The sequence below is a fragment of the Encephalitozoon cuniculi genome, chromosome XI (assembly GCF_000091225.2).
Source record: "Encephalitozoon cuniculi GB-M1 chromosome XI, complete sequence".
NCBI classification, from domain to species: domain Eukaryota; kingdom Fungi; phylum Microsporidia; family Unikaryonidae; genus Encephalitozoon; species Encephalitozoon cuniculi.
In genome coordinates, this window is record NC_003237.2 from 134,966 (window position 1) to 147,235 (window position 12,270).

The 12,270-nt window shown below is 49.1% G+C and overlaps 10 protein-coding genes across 10 annotated transcripts; 6 read left to right on the forward strand and 4 right to left on the reverse strand.

The window, feature by feature from the left end:
• Nucleotides 1-16: 16 nt before the first annotated feature.
• ECU11_1070 (uncharacterized protein) lies at nt 17-916 on the forward strand (the record flags this gene model as incomplete). The annotated part of the gene is made up of 1 exon (NM_001042246.1): nt 17-916. The coding sequence occupies one exon, from the start codon at nt 17-19 to the stop codon at nt 914-916; it is 900 nt and encodes a 299-aa protein (NP_586413.1).
• A 10-nt stretch (nt 917-926) lies between these two features.
• On the reverse strand, nt 927-1,607 carry ECU11_1080 (superoxide dismutase SOD2; the record flags this gene model as incomplete). The annotated part of the gene is made up of 1 exon (NM_001042247.2): nt 927-1,607. One exon carries the CDS (start codon nt 1,605-1,607, stop codon nt 927-929), a length of 681 nt encoding a protein of 226 aa, NP_586414.2.
• Nucleotides 1,608-1,682: 75 nt separating this feature from the next.
• Nucleotides 1,683-2,039, forward strand: ECU11_1090 (uncharacterized protein; the record flags this gene model as incomplete). Its single annotated transcript, NM_001042248.2, has 1 exon — nt 1,683-2,039. One exon carries the CDS (start codon nt 1,683-1,685, stop codon nt 2,037-2,039), a length of 357 nt encoding a protein of 118 aa, NP_586415.2.
• Nucleotides 2,040-2,116: 77 nt separating this feature from the next.
• Nucleotides 2,117-5,170, forward strand: ECU11_1100 (uncharacterized protein; the record flags this gene model as incomplete). Its single annotated transcript, NM_001042249.1, has 1 exon — nt 2,117-5,170. One exon carries the CDS (start codon nt 2,117-2,119, stop codon nt 5,168-5,170), a length of 3,054 nt encoding a protein of 1,017 aa, NP_586416.1.
• Nucleotides 5,171-5,206: 36 nt separating this feature from the next.
• Nucleotides 5,207-6,487, reverse strand: ECU11_1110 (uncharacterized protein; the record flags this gene model as incomplete). Its single annotated transcript, NM_001042250.2, has 1 exon — nt 5,207-6,487. The coding sequence occupies one exon, from the start codon at nt 6,485-6,487 to the stop codon at nt 5,207-5,209; it is 1,281 nt and encodes a 426-aa protein (NP_586417.2).
• Nucleotides 6,488-6,555: 68 nt separating this feature from the next.
• On the forward strand, nt 6,556-8,592 carry ECU11_1120 (uncharacterized protein; the record flags this gene model as incomplete). Its single annotated transcript, NM_001042251.1, has 1 exon — nt 6,556-8,592. The coding sequence occupies one exon, from the start codon at nt 6,556-6,558 to the stop codon at nt 8,590-8,592; it is 2,037 nt and encodes a 678-aa protein (NP_586418.1).
• A 26-nt stretch (nt 8,593-8,618) lies between these two features.
• ECU11_1130 (uncharacterized protein) lies at nt 8,619-9,143 on the reverse strand (the record flags this gene model as incomplete). The annotated part of the gene is made up of 1 exon (NM_001042252.2): nt 8,619-9,143. The coding sequence occupies one exon, from the start codon at nt 9,141-9,143 to the stop codon at nt 8,619-8,621; it is 525 nt and encodes a 174-aa protein (NP_586419.2).
• Nucleotides 9,144-9,165: 22 nt separating this feature from the next.
• On the forward strand, nt 9,166-10,245 carry ECU11_1140 (uncharacterized protein; the record flags this gene model as incomplete). The annotated part of the gene is made up of 1 exon (NM_001042253.1): nt 9,166-10,245. One exon carries the CDS (start codon nt 9,166-9,168, stop codon nt 10,243-10,245), a length of 1,080 nt encoding a protein of 359 aa, NP_586420.1.
• Nucleotides 10,246-10,332: 87 nt separating this feature from the next.
• ECU11_1150 (sphingolipid homeostasis protein) lies at nt 10,333-10,776 on the forward strand (the record flags this gene model as incomplete). Its single annotated transcript, NM_001042254.1, has 1 exon — nt 10,333-10,776. The coding sequence occupies one exon, from the start codon at nt 10,333-10,335 to the stop codon at nt 10,774-10,776; it is 444 nt and encodes a 147-aa protein (NP_586421.1).
• Nucleotides 10,777-10,806: 30 nt separating this feature from the next.
• Nucleotides 10,807-12,234, reverse strand: ECU11_1160 (uncharacterized protein; the record flags this gene model as incomplete). Its single annotated transcript, NM_001042255.1, has 1 exon — nt 10,807-12,234. One exon carries the CDS (start codon nt 12,232-12,234, stop codon nt 10,807-10,809), a length of 1,428 nt encoding a protein of 475 aa, NP_586422.1.
• Between the last annotated feature and the right edge of the window lie 36 nt (nt 12,235-12,270).

A 12,270-nucleotide genomic window follows, 5' to 3' on the forward strand; every position in this document is an offset into this window, starting at 1 on the left:
TTCACCAAAACAAAGAATGCCAGCCATTCTGCTTGTCCTTGCAACCGTTGTTGCCATCTACTTTATGATAGGGTACAGTGCAAGACACGGCATAAGCATAAGAGGCAGGAAGATCCTTATAATTGGAGGCAGCAGCGGGTTGGGTCTCGCCTTTGCAAGGATACTGAAGGAGGCGGGAAATGATGTCACAGTAACATCAAGAAGCATGAAGAAGCTGGAGGCACTGCAAAGAAGATGGGGACTCAAAACCCAGGTGCTTGATGTAAACGCCGCAGATGTCCCGGAGCCGACAGACTTTGACTACATATTCTGCTGTGCAGGCGTCTCCTATCCCTCATACTTCATCGACCAGCCACTCGAAGTGTTTGAGGAGACAGCAAATACAAACTACCTTGGAACTGTCGCCATGCTAAAGCACTATGCAGCAGTTAACAAAAAGCCTGTGAAGTTCATCATGATAGGATCGACGCTGGCGCTGCTTACATTTCCGGGGTTCTCCTCGTACTCCCCGTCGAAAACGGCTCTTCTCTCGCTGTTCTATACAGTTCGCGACGAAATGGGGAAGATAGGTGTGGAGCTGTATCTTTATAACACTGCGTCCATCCTGACACCCGGATTCGAGAGGGAGAATAGGGCAAAGCCTGCATACACAAGGGCAGTCGAGGGAATGGTATCCCCGTCTTCTGCCGAGAAGAGAGCCACTGCATTTCTTAATGGGATGAAAAAGAGGAGGGTGGTGACCTCGGACGTCTTCACATACCTATGCCAGATAAGGTTCGAGTGCGAATGCTTTATTGATTATATTCTCTTTCCTATAGCCGTTGCCGTTGTATTCGCTTCACGGACCTATGTCAGGTGGAAGTTCAGAACCTCCGAGAGGATGGGCCGTATGGAAGGGAGCAAGTGCCCACCATAGGCAACTGGCCTTAATCAAATTTAATAGAACCGTCAGACATAACACACAGCTTCTTGTTTTCTAGTGCTATCTCCTCAAACAGTCTACTAACCAGGCCCCAGTTTACAACCTTCCACCAGTTTGCTACATACTCAGATCTCACATTCTTGTACTTCAGGTAATATGCATGCTCCCAGACATCCAGTCCAAGTATCGGAACGGTGCTGGAGGTCTTCATGCATATAGCATCCTGGTTGTATGTCTTCCTTATCACAAGAATGCCCTCGCTCTGTCTATAGCATAGCCACACCCATCCGGAGCCAAATAGCGACACTGCCGCATTACTAAACTCCTTGACCATCTTCTCCTGAGATCCAAAGGATCTCTCTATGTACTCCAAAAGCCTTGGGCTCATAGGCCCGCTGGTTCCTGGGGGACACATCATCTTCCAGAACAGACTGTGGTTGTAGTGCCCTCCAGAGAAGTTGAGCAGGTCTCTCCTTGCACTGCTCTTGACTCCCCTGATCCCCCGGCCCTTGGTCACGTAGTAGTAGAGGCTCTTGCCCTTGATGCTGTTACTCCTGAGTGTCTTCTCGAGGCTATTTATGTAAGCCTGGTGGTGCTTGGAGTGGTGCGTCCTCATTGTCTCCTCGTCGATAATCGGCTCAAGTGCATCGTATGGATAGTCGAGTTCGGGTAGTTTGAATTCCATGGGTACTACATTTCGGACCATTTAAGAGCAGCGTTAAATATCATGTGTTCAGGGCCTCCTCTCCATAAAAGGAATATGAGAAGAAAGTCTGTGTGTATACAAATACCTAGAGACCCAAGGACAGACAGGACCTCGTTCATAACTGAGATGCCCGAGGCAATGTCCGGGAGAATTGAAGAGCCAAGGTGGAAGGAGGTGGTGTCTGGACTGAACGATGTACTCTATGAGTCTGAATCTCCATCTCTGGTGTCTTTTGTCAAGACCATATCCATTATCCCGCTCCTGGTGGGCAGCCCAAAAAATGTCTTTGCAAGGGTCGAGGAATACCTGTCCTCGGTGAACAAGACTCTGGAGGGGCATGGGATCCAAATAGTCCATCCTGGGTATCACCAGTATGTCGAGCTCGAGGTTGAGATGTGCCAGGAAGAGTGATGCAAGGGCTTATGGCGGCGGTGTCTTTGTTTTAATATGCCAAGCGCTGTAATTGTAAATTTTTTCTGATCCTCCGAATGTACAGGAAGAACGCCAACTTTGTTGAGTGCGAAGAGGAGGTGCTGGAGTATTGGAGGAGGAACAAAAGCTTCGAGAGGAGCTGCGAGAGAAGTAGGGGCCGGGAGAAGTTTACCTTCTATGATGGCCCTCCGTTTGCAACGGGACTGCCGCACTATGGGCATCTCCTTAGCGGGACAATCAAAGACACCGTGACAAGGTTTTTCTACCAGCAGGGATATGATGTCGACAGGAGATTTGGATGGGATTGCCACGGACTTCCTGTTGAGTACGAGATTGATAAGAAGCTGGGGATAAGCAGCAGGGCGGAAGTCCTGGAGATGGGGATTGGCAAGTACAATGCCGAGTGCAGGGGGATTGTGATGAAGTACAGCAGCGAGTGGGAGGCGGTTGTGGAGAGGCTGGGGCGCTGGGTGAGCTTCCGGGACGGGTACCGGACCATGGACATGACGTTTATGGAAAGCGTCTGGAACATCTTTAAGGAGCTGTTCAGCAGGGGGCTAATATACAGAGGGTTCCGGGTGATGCCGTTTTCGACTGCCTGCTCAACACCATTGAGCAACTTCGAGTCGAACCAGAACTATAAGGATGTCAGCGATCCATCGGTTCTTATTGCCTTTCCGCTCCTCAAACCCCTTGGGGGCTACATGCTGTCGCTTGTCGCATGGACAACGACACCCTGGACGCTGCCATCGAACTGCGGGCTTGCGGTGAATCCGGGATTTCTGTACGGGGTGTTTGAACACAAGGAGAAGTTCTATCTGATGCATGTGGACAGGATTGGAGAGTACTTTAAGGATGCCAGGATTCTCCAGAGGGTTTCAGGCCGGGAGCTTGAGGGGCTTGAGTATGAACAGCCGTTTGACTATTTTGAGGAGTACAGGAAGAAGGGATTCTTCAGGGTTCTCGCCTCTGGATTTGTCACGGACACGGATGGAACGGGTGTTGTTCATTGTGCGCCTGGGTTTGGGGAGTGTGACTACAATGCGTTTGTTGAAAAGGGCCTGATACGAGAAAACGACCTTGTGCCCTGTCCTGTTGATGAGAATGGAAGGTACACCAGCGAGGTACGGAGGTATGCAGGGAGGTACGTGAAGGACTGCGACAAGGCGATTCTTTCCGACATCAGGGACAAGGTTCTTATGAACCAAAGGATAGTGCATAAGTATCCGTTTTGCTGGAGGTCTGACACACCTCTGCTGTACAAGCTTGTTCCAAACTGGTTTGTCAAGGTCAAGGACCATGTGGACTCCCTCCTAAGGAACAACGAGAAGATAAACTGGGTGCCCCCGGATATCAAGTACAAGAGGTTCCATAACTGGCTGGAGAATGCAAGGGACTGGTCTATTTCGAGAAATAGGTTCTGGGGGACGCCGATTCCTCTGTGGGTCACCGAGGACTATAGCGACATGATATGCATAGGATCTGTGGGCGAGCTTGAGGAGCTGAGCGGAAGGAAGATCGATGACATACACAGGGAATTTATTGACGGGATTGTCATACACAGAAATGGAAGGGAATACCGAAGAGTTGAGGAGGTTCTTGACTGCTGGTTTGAAAGCGGAAGCATGCCGTATGCACAGGACCACTGGCCATTCTGCAAAGAGAGCGGAGTTGACCTCGGAAGCCTCTCTGTATCTGGGGGAGAAGAAAGGAACAAAAAGCTCGTGAAGGAGAACTTCCCAGCCCACTTCATAGGAGAGGGGCTTGACCAGACAAGGGGATGGTTCTACACACTCCATGTGATATCCTCACTTCTGTTTGGGCAGCCTGCATTTCTCAATGTGGTTGTGAACGGGATAGTGCTTGCAGAGGATGGACGGAAGATGAGCAAGAGACTGAGGAACTATCCGGACCCATCCCACATATTCAACACATATGGAGCAGATTCTCTAAGAATGTATCTGATATCAAGCCCCGTTGTTGAGGCAGAAAACCTAAAGTTCAGCGAGGGGGGAGTCAAGGAGGTTCTGAAGACGCTGATAATTCCATGGTACAACTCGCTAGGGTTCTATCTGGAGAACAGAGATGTGGAGCCTGATGGGAGATCCCTGCCCATGGATGGCTGGATTACGGCTTCCTTCGATAACTTTGCTTGGTCTTTGACCAGGAAAATGAGGAAGTATGAGCTTTCCTCTGTGCTGACCCTGGCACTAAGGTTTATTGACGACCTGTCGAACTGGTACATCAGGATGTACAGGAAGGAGATAAGGGCCGGGCACCATGCCGTTCTTGGAGAGATCTTGAAGAAGTTCTCAATCGTGATGGGTCCATTCACTCCTTTCTTCAGCGAGTATTCCTACCAGTCGCTCAATCCCGGAGAAAGCGTCCACTTCCAGGAGTATCCTGTGTGCAAGAATGGGACACATCCGTTTGAGATGGCCAAGAGCATCATAGCAGCAGTAAGGCGCCTCAGAGAAACAAACTCGATATCTTTGAAGACCCCGCTGAAAAGCGCTACGCTGATGAGCAGCAGCAGCCTATACGAAGGGATCAAGGATTACATCGATGCAATCAAGACGGAGTGCAACGTTCTGGAGCTGCTTTACAAGGAAGAAGACAGGTCTATGTTCGACATTACAGTGAAGCCCAACTTCTTGTCTTTGAAAAAAGACAAGGCCACCATGAAGAAGAAGATGAAAGTAATCCAAGGCCTCACCGGCGACCAAGCATACTCTCTCCTAAGCTCTCCACTGGTTGTGGATGGCCTCGAGATTCTTCGGGATGACGTGCTGATCGTAAAGAAAATCCGATGCGAAGGAATCGCCCAGGAGTTTGGAGACTTCAGCATAATCATTGACAATACCCTGGATGAGGGCATGGTTAAGATGAAGATTGCAAGAGAGTTCCACAGCTACATCCAGAAGCTTCGGAAGAGTGCAGGGCTGAGGGTCGGCGATGATGTAGTGGTGGATATCCAATGCCCAGACCTGAAAGGCATTGTAAGCAAATACTTCGACATCTCGTTTGGAAGTCTAGGCGCGCTATCTGGAAGGGGAGAATATGAGTTTGATGGAACTTTGTATCCCGTTTCTCTTTACAAGAAACTCTAGCCCGGGCTGTCATTAAATGCTCGTTTCCCAACCTGTTTATTTGTCAGTCCTCTTCAGAAGAGACACGAAATCGGACATTCTTCTTTCGTAGTCTGTAACTTCCTCTTCCAGCTTTCTCTTTTTATCCGGGTCGAGCTCGGCATCAGCCCTCTTTCTAATCTCATCGATCTTTGATTGCAGCTCATTCACAGGAAGTATGCACCCATCCCCAATTCTGTTTTGGAGAACGTCGATGATCCTCTTCTGCCTTTCTATTGTAATGCTCTTCTTTTTGCTGGATTCCAGCGTTTTCTTAAGCGCTTCCCTTAAAACATCGTAGTCTTTCCTCATCCTTGCATTCTTATTGCTAAGCTTTGTCACCGCTTCAGAAAAGCTGGCATTCTCGCTTCGAACTCTATCCATCTCATCCTTAAGCTCTCTGTAATCCCTGGAAACTCTCTCCCATTCTCTTGCTTTCGATCTCAGATCCTGACCCTCAGACTCTGCTGCTCTAATCCTTTTCCAAGCACCCTTAAGGACACTCCTTAGGATGTTTGGCATGTTGCGTACATCGCTGTCCCTTACATCTACATCGACCCCAAGATCCTCAATCGCATCCATGACGCCTTTAACGACCAGGGCATTTGTCCTTCTCTGGTCCTCCATCTCTCTCGAGCACTTGTCAAGCTGCTTCACAAGCTCGCTGTTGGCCTTTGCATATCCCAGCTCCGCCTCGAAGCTTCTGCTCCTCATCTCAAAAAACATCTTCCGAAGCCTGTGGCTCGTCTCCTCAATGTCCTTTAGATCTTCAATCAGCTCGTGTATCTTCCCTAGCACATTCCCCGGTGAGCCCAAGGCTCCATTCTGCACAGTGCGGTACATGTCCGCAGGAAAGCAAGGGTCCCTTTCTTTCAGTTCCCCGCATATGGTGTTTCTAGCCCTCTCGAGGTCACCCGAGCACACCTCCCCAAGAACATGCTTCACAAATGCTTTGTCGAAATATTCTCTTCTAATCAGCATGTCAATCTTCTCGTTGAGCTTCAGATAGGTCTTGTATATGTTCGACAGATACACACAATCTTCTCCCTCGTCGCTTTCTATGGATGTGCTCCCAAATCCAGACACCACCTCCTCATGGTCGTCAGAGATGTTGCTGTCCAGCACCCCGTTCTTTTCGTCTATAACAACCTTAATATCAGACAGAGAAAGCATCTCCAGCCCGTTCACAATATACTTCCCGAGCTGCTGGGACGTGTTCGGAGACACCAAGGTGCTGTCATGTGCATTTTCGCGGAGTGCTGAAGGCTTCTTCTCGTTCTCGTCTGCAAAGAGTCCCATGTATCCAGGGATCCGAGCAAAAATTCTGGCCATCGGAAGACGTGTTGAGGCCGGGCAGGACCCCTGGGATGGGGAGCACAGGGACAACAATAACAAGTGTGGTGGCGCACATAGACCACGGAAAGACATCGCTCATAGACAGCCTTGTTGCATCCCAGGGACGGATATCAAGGACGCTTGCCGGGTCAATCAGATTCCTCGATACAAGAGAGGACGAGCAGGCCAGGGGAATAACCCTGAAGTTGGGTGTCATCTCCCTGGAACACGGAGGATGCAGATACGTGTTCATAGATACGCCAGGCCATGTTGACTTTGAGTCCCTGATCCAGTCAAGCTCAATATTCTCCGACAACTTCCTGGTTCTTATCGACGTTAACGAGGGAATAACACCGAGGACCTATTCGCTTGTGAGGTATGCAAAGGGGAGGAGATGCGCCCTTGCCATAAACAAAATAGATAAAATAGCCTTTCCACAGGAGCTTCTGGAGAAGACGCTTTCTGTGATATCGTCGATAAACGGGCTCATTGGTGAAGATACTTTCGGGTGGGAGGACAACAACGTCATATTGTGCTGCGCCACCCTTTGCTATGGGATCAGCAGAGAAACGTTCCAGAAGGTTGTTGGAAAGACTGGGACTCTGAAGGATGCAATCAACCTTCTGTTCCATGTGTATAGGAGAATTGAAGAGAAGGATGTGGATAGGATATGCGAAAGATTTAAGGTTGTTGGCAGAAGCAAAAAGAGCATCCTCTCGACCATGCTTCCTCTATCTGACTGCGTGTTTGGTTCGGTAAGCTATGATGCCGAGGACAGCACAAGGTTGTTTCTCGAGTCTGGTCTAATAAAGCTGAGTCCGGTACCATCGGATAAGACGCCTTCGCTGATGGGAGTCACTGTTTATGGAGTTCTTAAGACGCCTCTGAAGTACACCCGGGCCTCTTTGCTTTTTGTCACAAGACTGTTTCATGGAACTGTGAGGGTGGGGGATGTTGTATATTCTGCAGACGGGAGTACCATTTCGGAGTGCACTGTGGAGAGTCTATACCTGTTTGGAATAAACGAGCTGGTTGAGAAGGACGAAGTGTCTGGGCCTAATCTTGTTTGCATAGGGGGCAGGCTCTTGAAGAACTCGCTTGTGACGGACGTTCCTGTGGGCAGGATGGATGTTCTAAGCAGGATAACACCCTTCTACAAGTTCAAGATTGTGCTGGACGACATTGACAAGCTCGACGAGCTGAAGGAGGTTTTCCGCGTGATGTCGTGCACAGAGCAATTTTTGAAGGTAAGGCTCAACAAGTACAGGGAGATGGAGGTCTCGTGCACAGGAAAGGTCCAATCGGAAAAGATAGCCACAGACTTGGCTGGTCTAGGCTTCAGGTTTTCGATTGTGGACCCCGAGGAGCAGTTCTGCGAATATGCTGCAGAGCCCTCTGACGGGGTCTTTGCCTCAGAGGGACTCAGCTTAAGGATTTCGATCTGCAGGGCATACGAAGGAGAAGAAGACGGCTCTGCTTGCTTCAGGAGATGGAGAGATGGAAACGGAAACCAGTTTGTCCTCATGTCTGGACTGTACTTCGAGATAGCTGCCAGCGTGCTTGAGATGTTTGTCTCAAGCGGGCCGCTGATAAAGGAAAGGATATACGAGACAAGGTTTGTGCTTGACCTGCGGGGAGACGCAGAGACGATGGATTCTGATGCGCTGTATTCGTTTCTGAAGAGCTCGCTTACTTCTGTGTATCTTTGCTGCTCTCCGTCGATTGCACCGACATTTTATGAATGCAGCATCTCGATCCAGAAGGAGTTTATTGGAGAGACATACAGGTGCCTTTCAAAGTACAGCTATACTGTTCTTCAGGAGAACTACGAAGAAAAGACAGGCTTCTATGTCCTGACGGTGCTCATTCCCCAGTTTTTGTACCCGGGCTTTCTTGAGGACATCAGGGTAGGGACAAAGGGAACAGCATATCTCCTGGTGGGAGACGTGGGATACAAGCTGATGCTAGACTTCAGCAAGTATGTGGACGGGATAAGAAAGAAGAAGGGCTTGTTTGTGGAGGAGAAGATTGTCGAGGAGCCTTCGAGGCAGAGAACGTACAAGAGGTAAAGCCACGGTTGATATTAATAAAATCTTTATGTGCTATCACTTTCAAAGAGATACGATTTCAGGGTTACCGAAATTAGTATGCACATGAGTGTAAATAGCCCTATCGCCGTCCTGTATGAAAACACGTTTGTCTCCTCCTCCTGCAGGAAACAGCCTCCAAATCTTGTGCCGTTGATCTTTATCCCGGGTGTTATCACCTTCACCAACTTTCTGTTGTTTGCAGGCCTTGGGGGAAGCCCTCTGCTCTCCTTCTTTGAGTCCACAGCCAGCACAGATATGACCTCCTCAATCCCCATCCTGCACCTGCATGTTGGACAGAACTTGCATCCTCCTGTTGACTGCGACCATATGTATATGCATCCCCAGCAGAACAGATGTCCGCACGGGGTCAGCACTGGGCCTTCTGGCTGTGAGTAGCATATACTGCATGTGTACTCTCTGCATGGCCTGGTGCTGTCCTCCTTCCTGCCATTGCCTTCTATCCCTGCGATGGCCTCGACGGCTTCTTCGCTCGATCCATCAGGTTTTTCTGGTTCTCTCCTGGTTTTCATGGGATAACCCTTCCCCTTGCTCATGAATCTACTCGACATGAGCGTCAGGTTTGTGGAGGGGATCAATTTACTCTTGCACCACGGGAGGTGCAGCATGGATGCCTCAGAGGTGGAGAGGCTGATGCAAAGAATCAACGAGGTGCAGCTGCTTGTGAGAGACTCGGAAAGGAACTTTCGGCAGATTCTCAAGAGTACTGAGGAGGGCAATGTTAGGCGCAGTAGTGTTGTGATCATAACAAGAGATAAGGTGCCAATATGCATCCTTGGAGAAGAGATAGCTAAGCCAAGCATAGAGGACATCGACATAGAGAGCGTTGAGTGCAGCCACACACCATCATTCCATGAGTTCATGCCGTTTTCAAATACCGTGTTTGTGAACACCAAGGCCCAGTTGCTAGCAATTGATAGGACGATTACACAAGCTGCAATAGAGGTGTTTGACCACACGTACAGATCATACGAGGGATTTGTGTGCTTTATCTCAGCAGGGGACACAAGGGGCAATGTCTACGTAATAGATGCAATCAAGCTTAGAACAGTCATTCCAAGGCTGCGGCTACTTGGATGCAATGTCCCGAAGATAGTTCACTGTGGAAACTGTGTCCAGAGGCTTCTCAAGGACTTTAAGCATCTTGGATGCTACAGAAGCTACGAGATCCCTTCAGACATGGTTTTTATTGATTGGAGAATACGTCCTGTTCCGGAGTTTCTCCTCGAGGTCCTATGTAAAGGAGTCTGCAGAATAGGAGAGATGCTCACCAACGGAGTCAAAATGAAGACCAGCTGCACCAAGGAAGTCGATGAGGTCGAGGACATCGCCTCAAGATACAGCATCTCGAGCAATAGGGATGTCCTCAGAGCCCTCCTGAGGCTGAGAAGGTTTCTTGCAAAAAGCAACGACGAGTCTGTGCACTATGTCATGACAGACGACCAGGTAGTCAAGCTATTGGAGATCAGGCCAGACACACGGGATAAGCTGCTTGGAGGGCTTAGGAGGCTCTCGCCGCTGGCAAAACAGCATGTGATGGACTTTCTGTATATATTCAGCAGCGGAGGCAGAGGATTTCTGTTACAGAATCTCACGATTTCAGGCAGGGAATGAGGCCCAATCATTCTTCATGCTGAGAGGAATCCCTTAATCTGAAACGAACCAAATAATGTATTTCAAGTAAATGGCGCTCTGAGATGGATGGCGGGCGACAAGGAAAGAAAGGTTGATGTCTCTCAGAACGTGGCGTGGACGCTGCAGCGGGGAAGCTGGATAATACATGTCTTGGTCATACTTCTTCTGAAGATGACGCTTTCGATGGCATTCAACGACGACCTGGGGTGGCAGCTCGCGCTGGTCATCTACAACATCTCCACCTTCATCTTCTTCCACATGATTCCCGGAGATCCCTTCAATGACAGATATAGCCTCTACACATTCTGGGAGCAGCTTTCGGAGCAGCTGGAGGGCACTCCAGACCTCATCTTCATAGCACTGTTCCCGCTGATAGCATTCACGGCCGTGAATTTCATCGTGAAGTGGAACATCTTCCTGTTCTGGATATGCATCACAAGCCTATTTCTTGTGACCATTCCCAAGTTTGGCTTCATGCATCTCAGGAGAATCCTAATATTCAAGGAGTAACTCTACATATATCACAGCAATAAACCCGTGCTATTCCGTCCTGTCCATCACAAGTTCCTTTTTCTTGCTGTAAGACTCTCCTCTGTACTCTACACAGCTCAGAACATCTGCAGCAAGCTTGGACAGATTCTGGAGGACAAGAATCTCCACAAACTCAAGGAGGAGGAACTCCTCGACATCGCTGAAGCTTCCCTTCCTGGAAAGAATGCATTCAACAATTCTGTGGATGTCTGTGTACTCCATGTGGAACGCTTCCTTGAAGAGCCTTATCGACTGGTCGGTAAGTCCCTTGCGTGTATAGAACTTCATTGCATGCACCTTAATCTGGAGGTTCCTAGGGTTTGTTTCTATGGCCTTCTTCAGAAAAAACTCTGCATTTTCTAGCTTTTCCGTCTTGGTGTAGACCAGTCCACAGCCGAACATTGCCCTGTAGTTGTCTCCAAGCATCTTGAGCGACAGGTTGAAGTACTTCATGGCTATGTCATACTCGTTTCTCTGGATCGATTCATATCCAAGGAGTGTGTAGGTGTAGGAGTCCTCTTCTATGCACAGGCTCCTTTTGAAGCACAGAACGCTTCTTTGGTAGTCGCCCTGGTGGCTGTAGAAGTTCCCCAGCGCCTTCCAGGTGTTCGGCGAGTCTGGCGCGTGCTTGATCAGGTTCTTGCACAGCATCCCGAGCTCGTAAACATCCTTAGAGTGCCAGAGGATGGTCGAGTAGTAGTCCACATTGTGCAGAAACATTGGATCCTTTCTCCTGACCAGCTCAAAGCATGCTTTGCTCTTGTCATTCATCCCGAGATTGAAGTATCTCCGTGCAGCATTCGAAATGAAGTAGGATCCAATCCCCGGAACATGCTCCATGTACTTCTTTACGAGGGACGGCGACAGACTCTCATGGAACTCAATGCTGTCAGACACGTACTCTTCTTCTATCCCCCTCCTCCCGGTCTGCCGGACATTCTCCTTGTCTCTTTTCTGCGGAACCTTGTTCTCGAGCAAGAGGTTTTCCACAGGTGAAAACAGGAAGCTCTTCCCAAAAGACCTTACATAGTGCCCAATGCCCTCTTCTCTGTACCCAGATAGAGTGCATAGGTCTCCAAGGAGAGACTCAAAAAACTCCTCGTCGCCTGGGTCGACAAACATCTCCTGTATCCTTGCATCGACATCAGGATCCCTTTCAACCTTTCCCTCGAGAATAGACTCCAGGCTTTTGATGGCCTTCTTGTAGTCCTTCTTCTTCTTGTAGCACAGAGACTCGTAGTACTTTGATGTGCATGTGTTAAGCTTGTGAAGATGGAAGAGGGCACGGGTGTATTCGCCGTTCAGATAGAGCACTATGGACATGAGCATTCTGTATTCAGGCTTGCACGGGAGTAGGCATGCCGCTAGAAAAATCGCAGTCTCGTAGTCCCTATACCTTATCGACTTGCATATCTTCCCAATCAACTTCGAGTCCATTTGAGGGCAAGCCCCTGCTGTTTCAAGACTATTGCC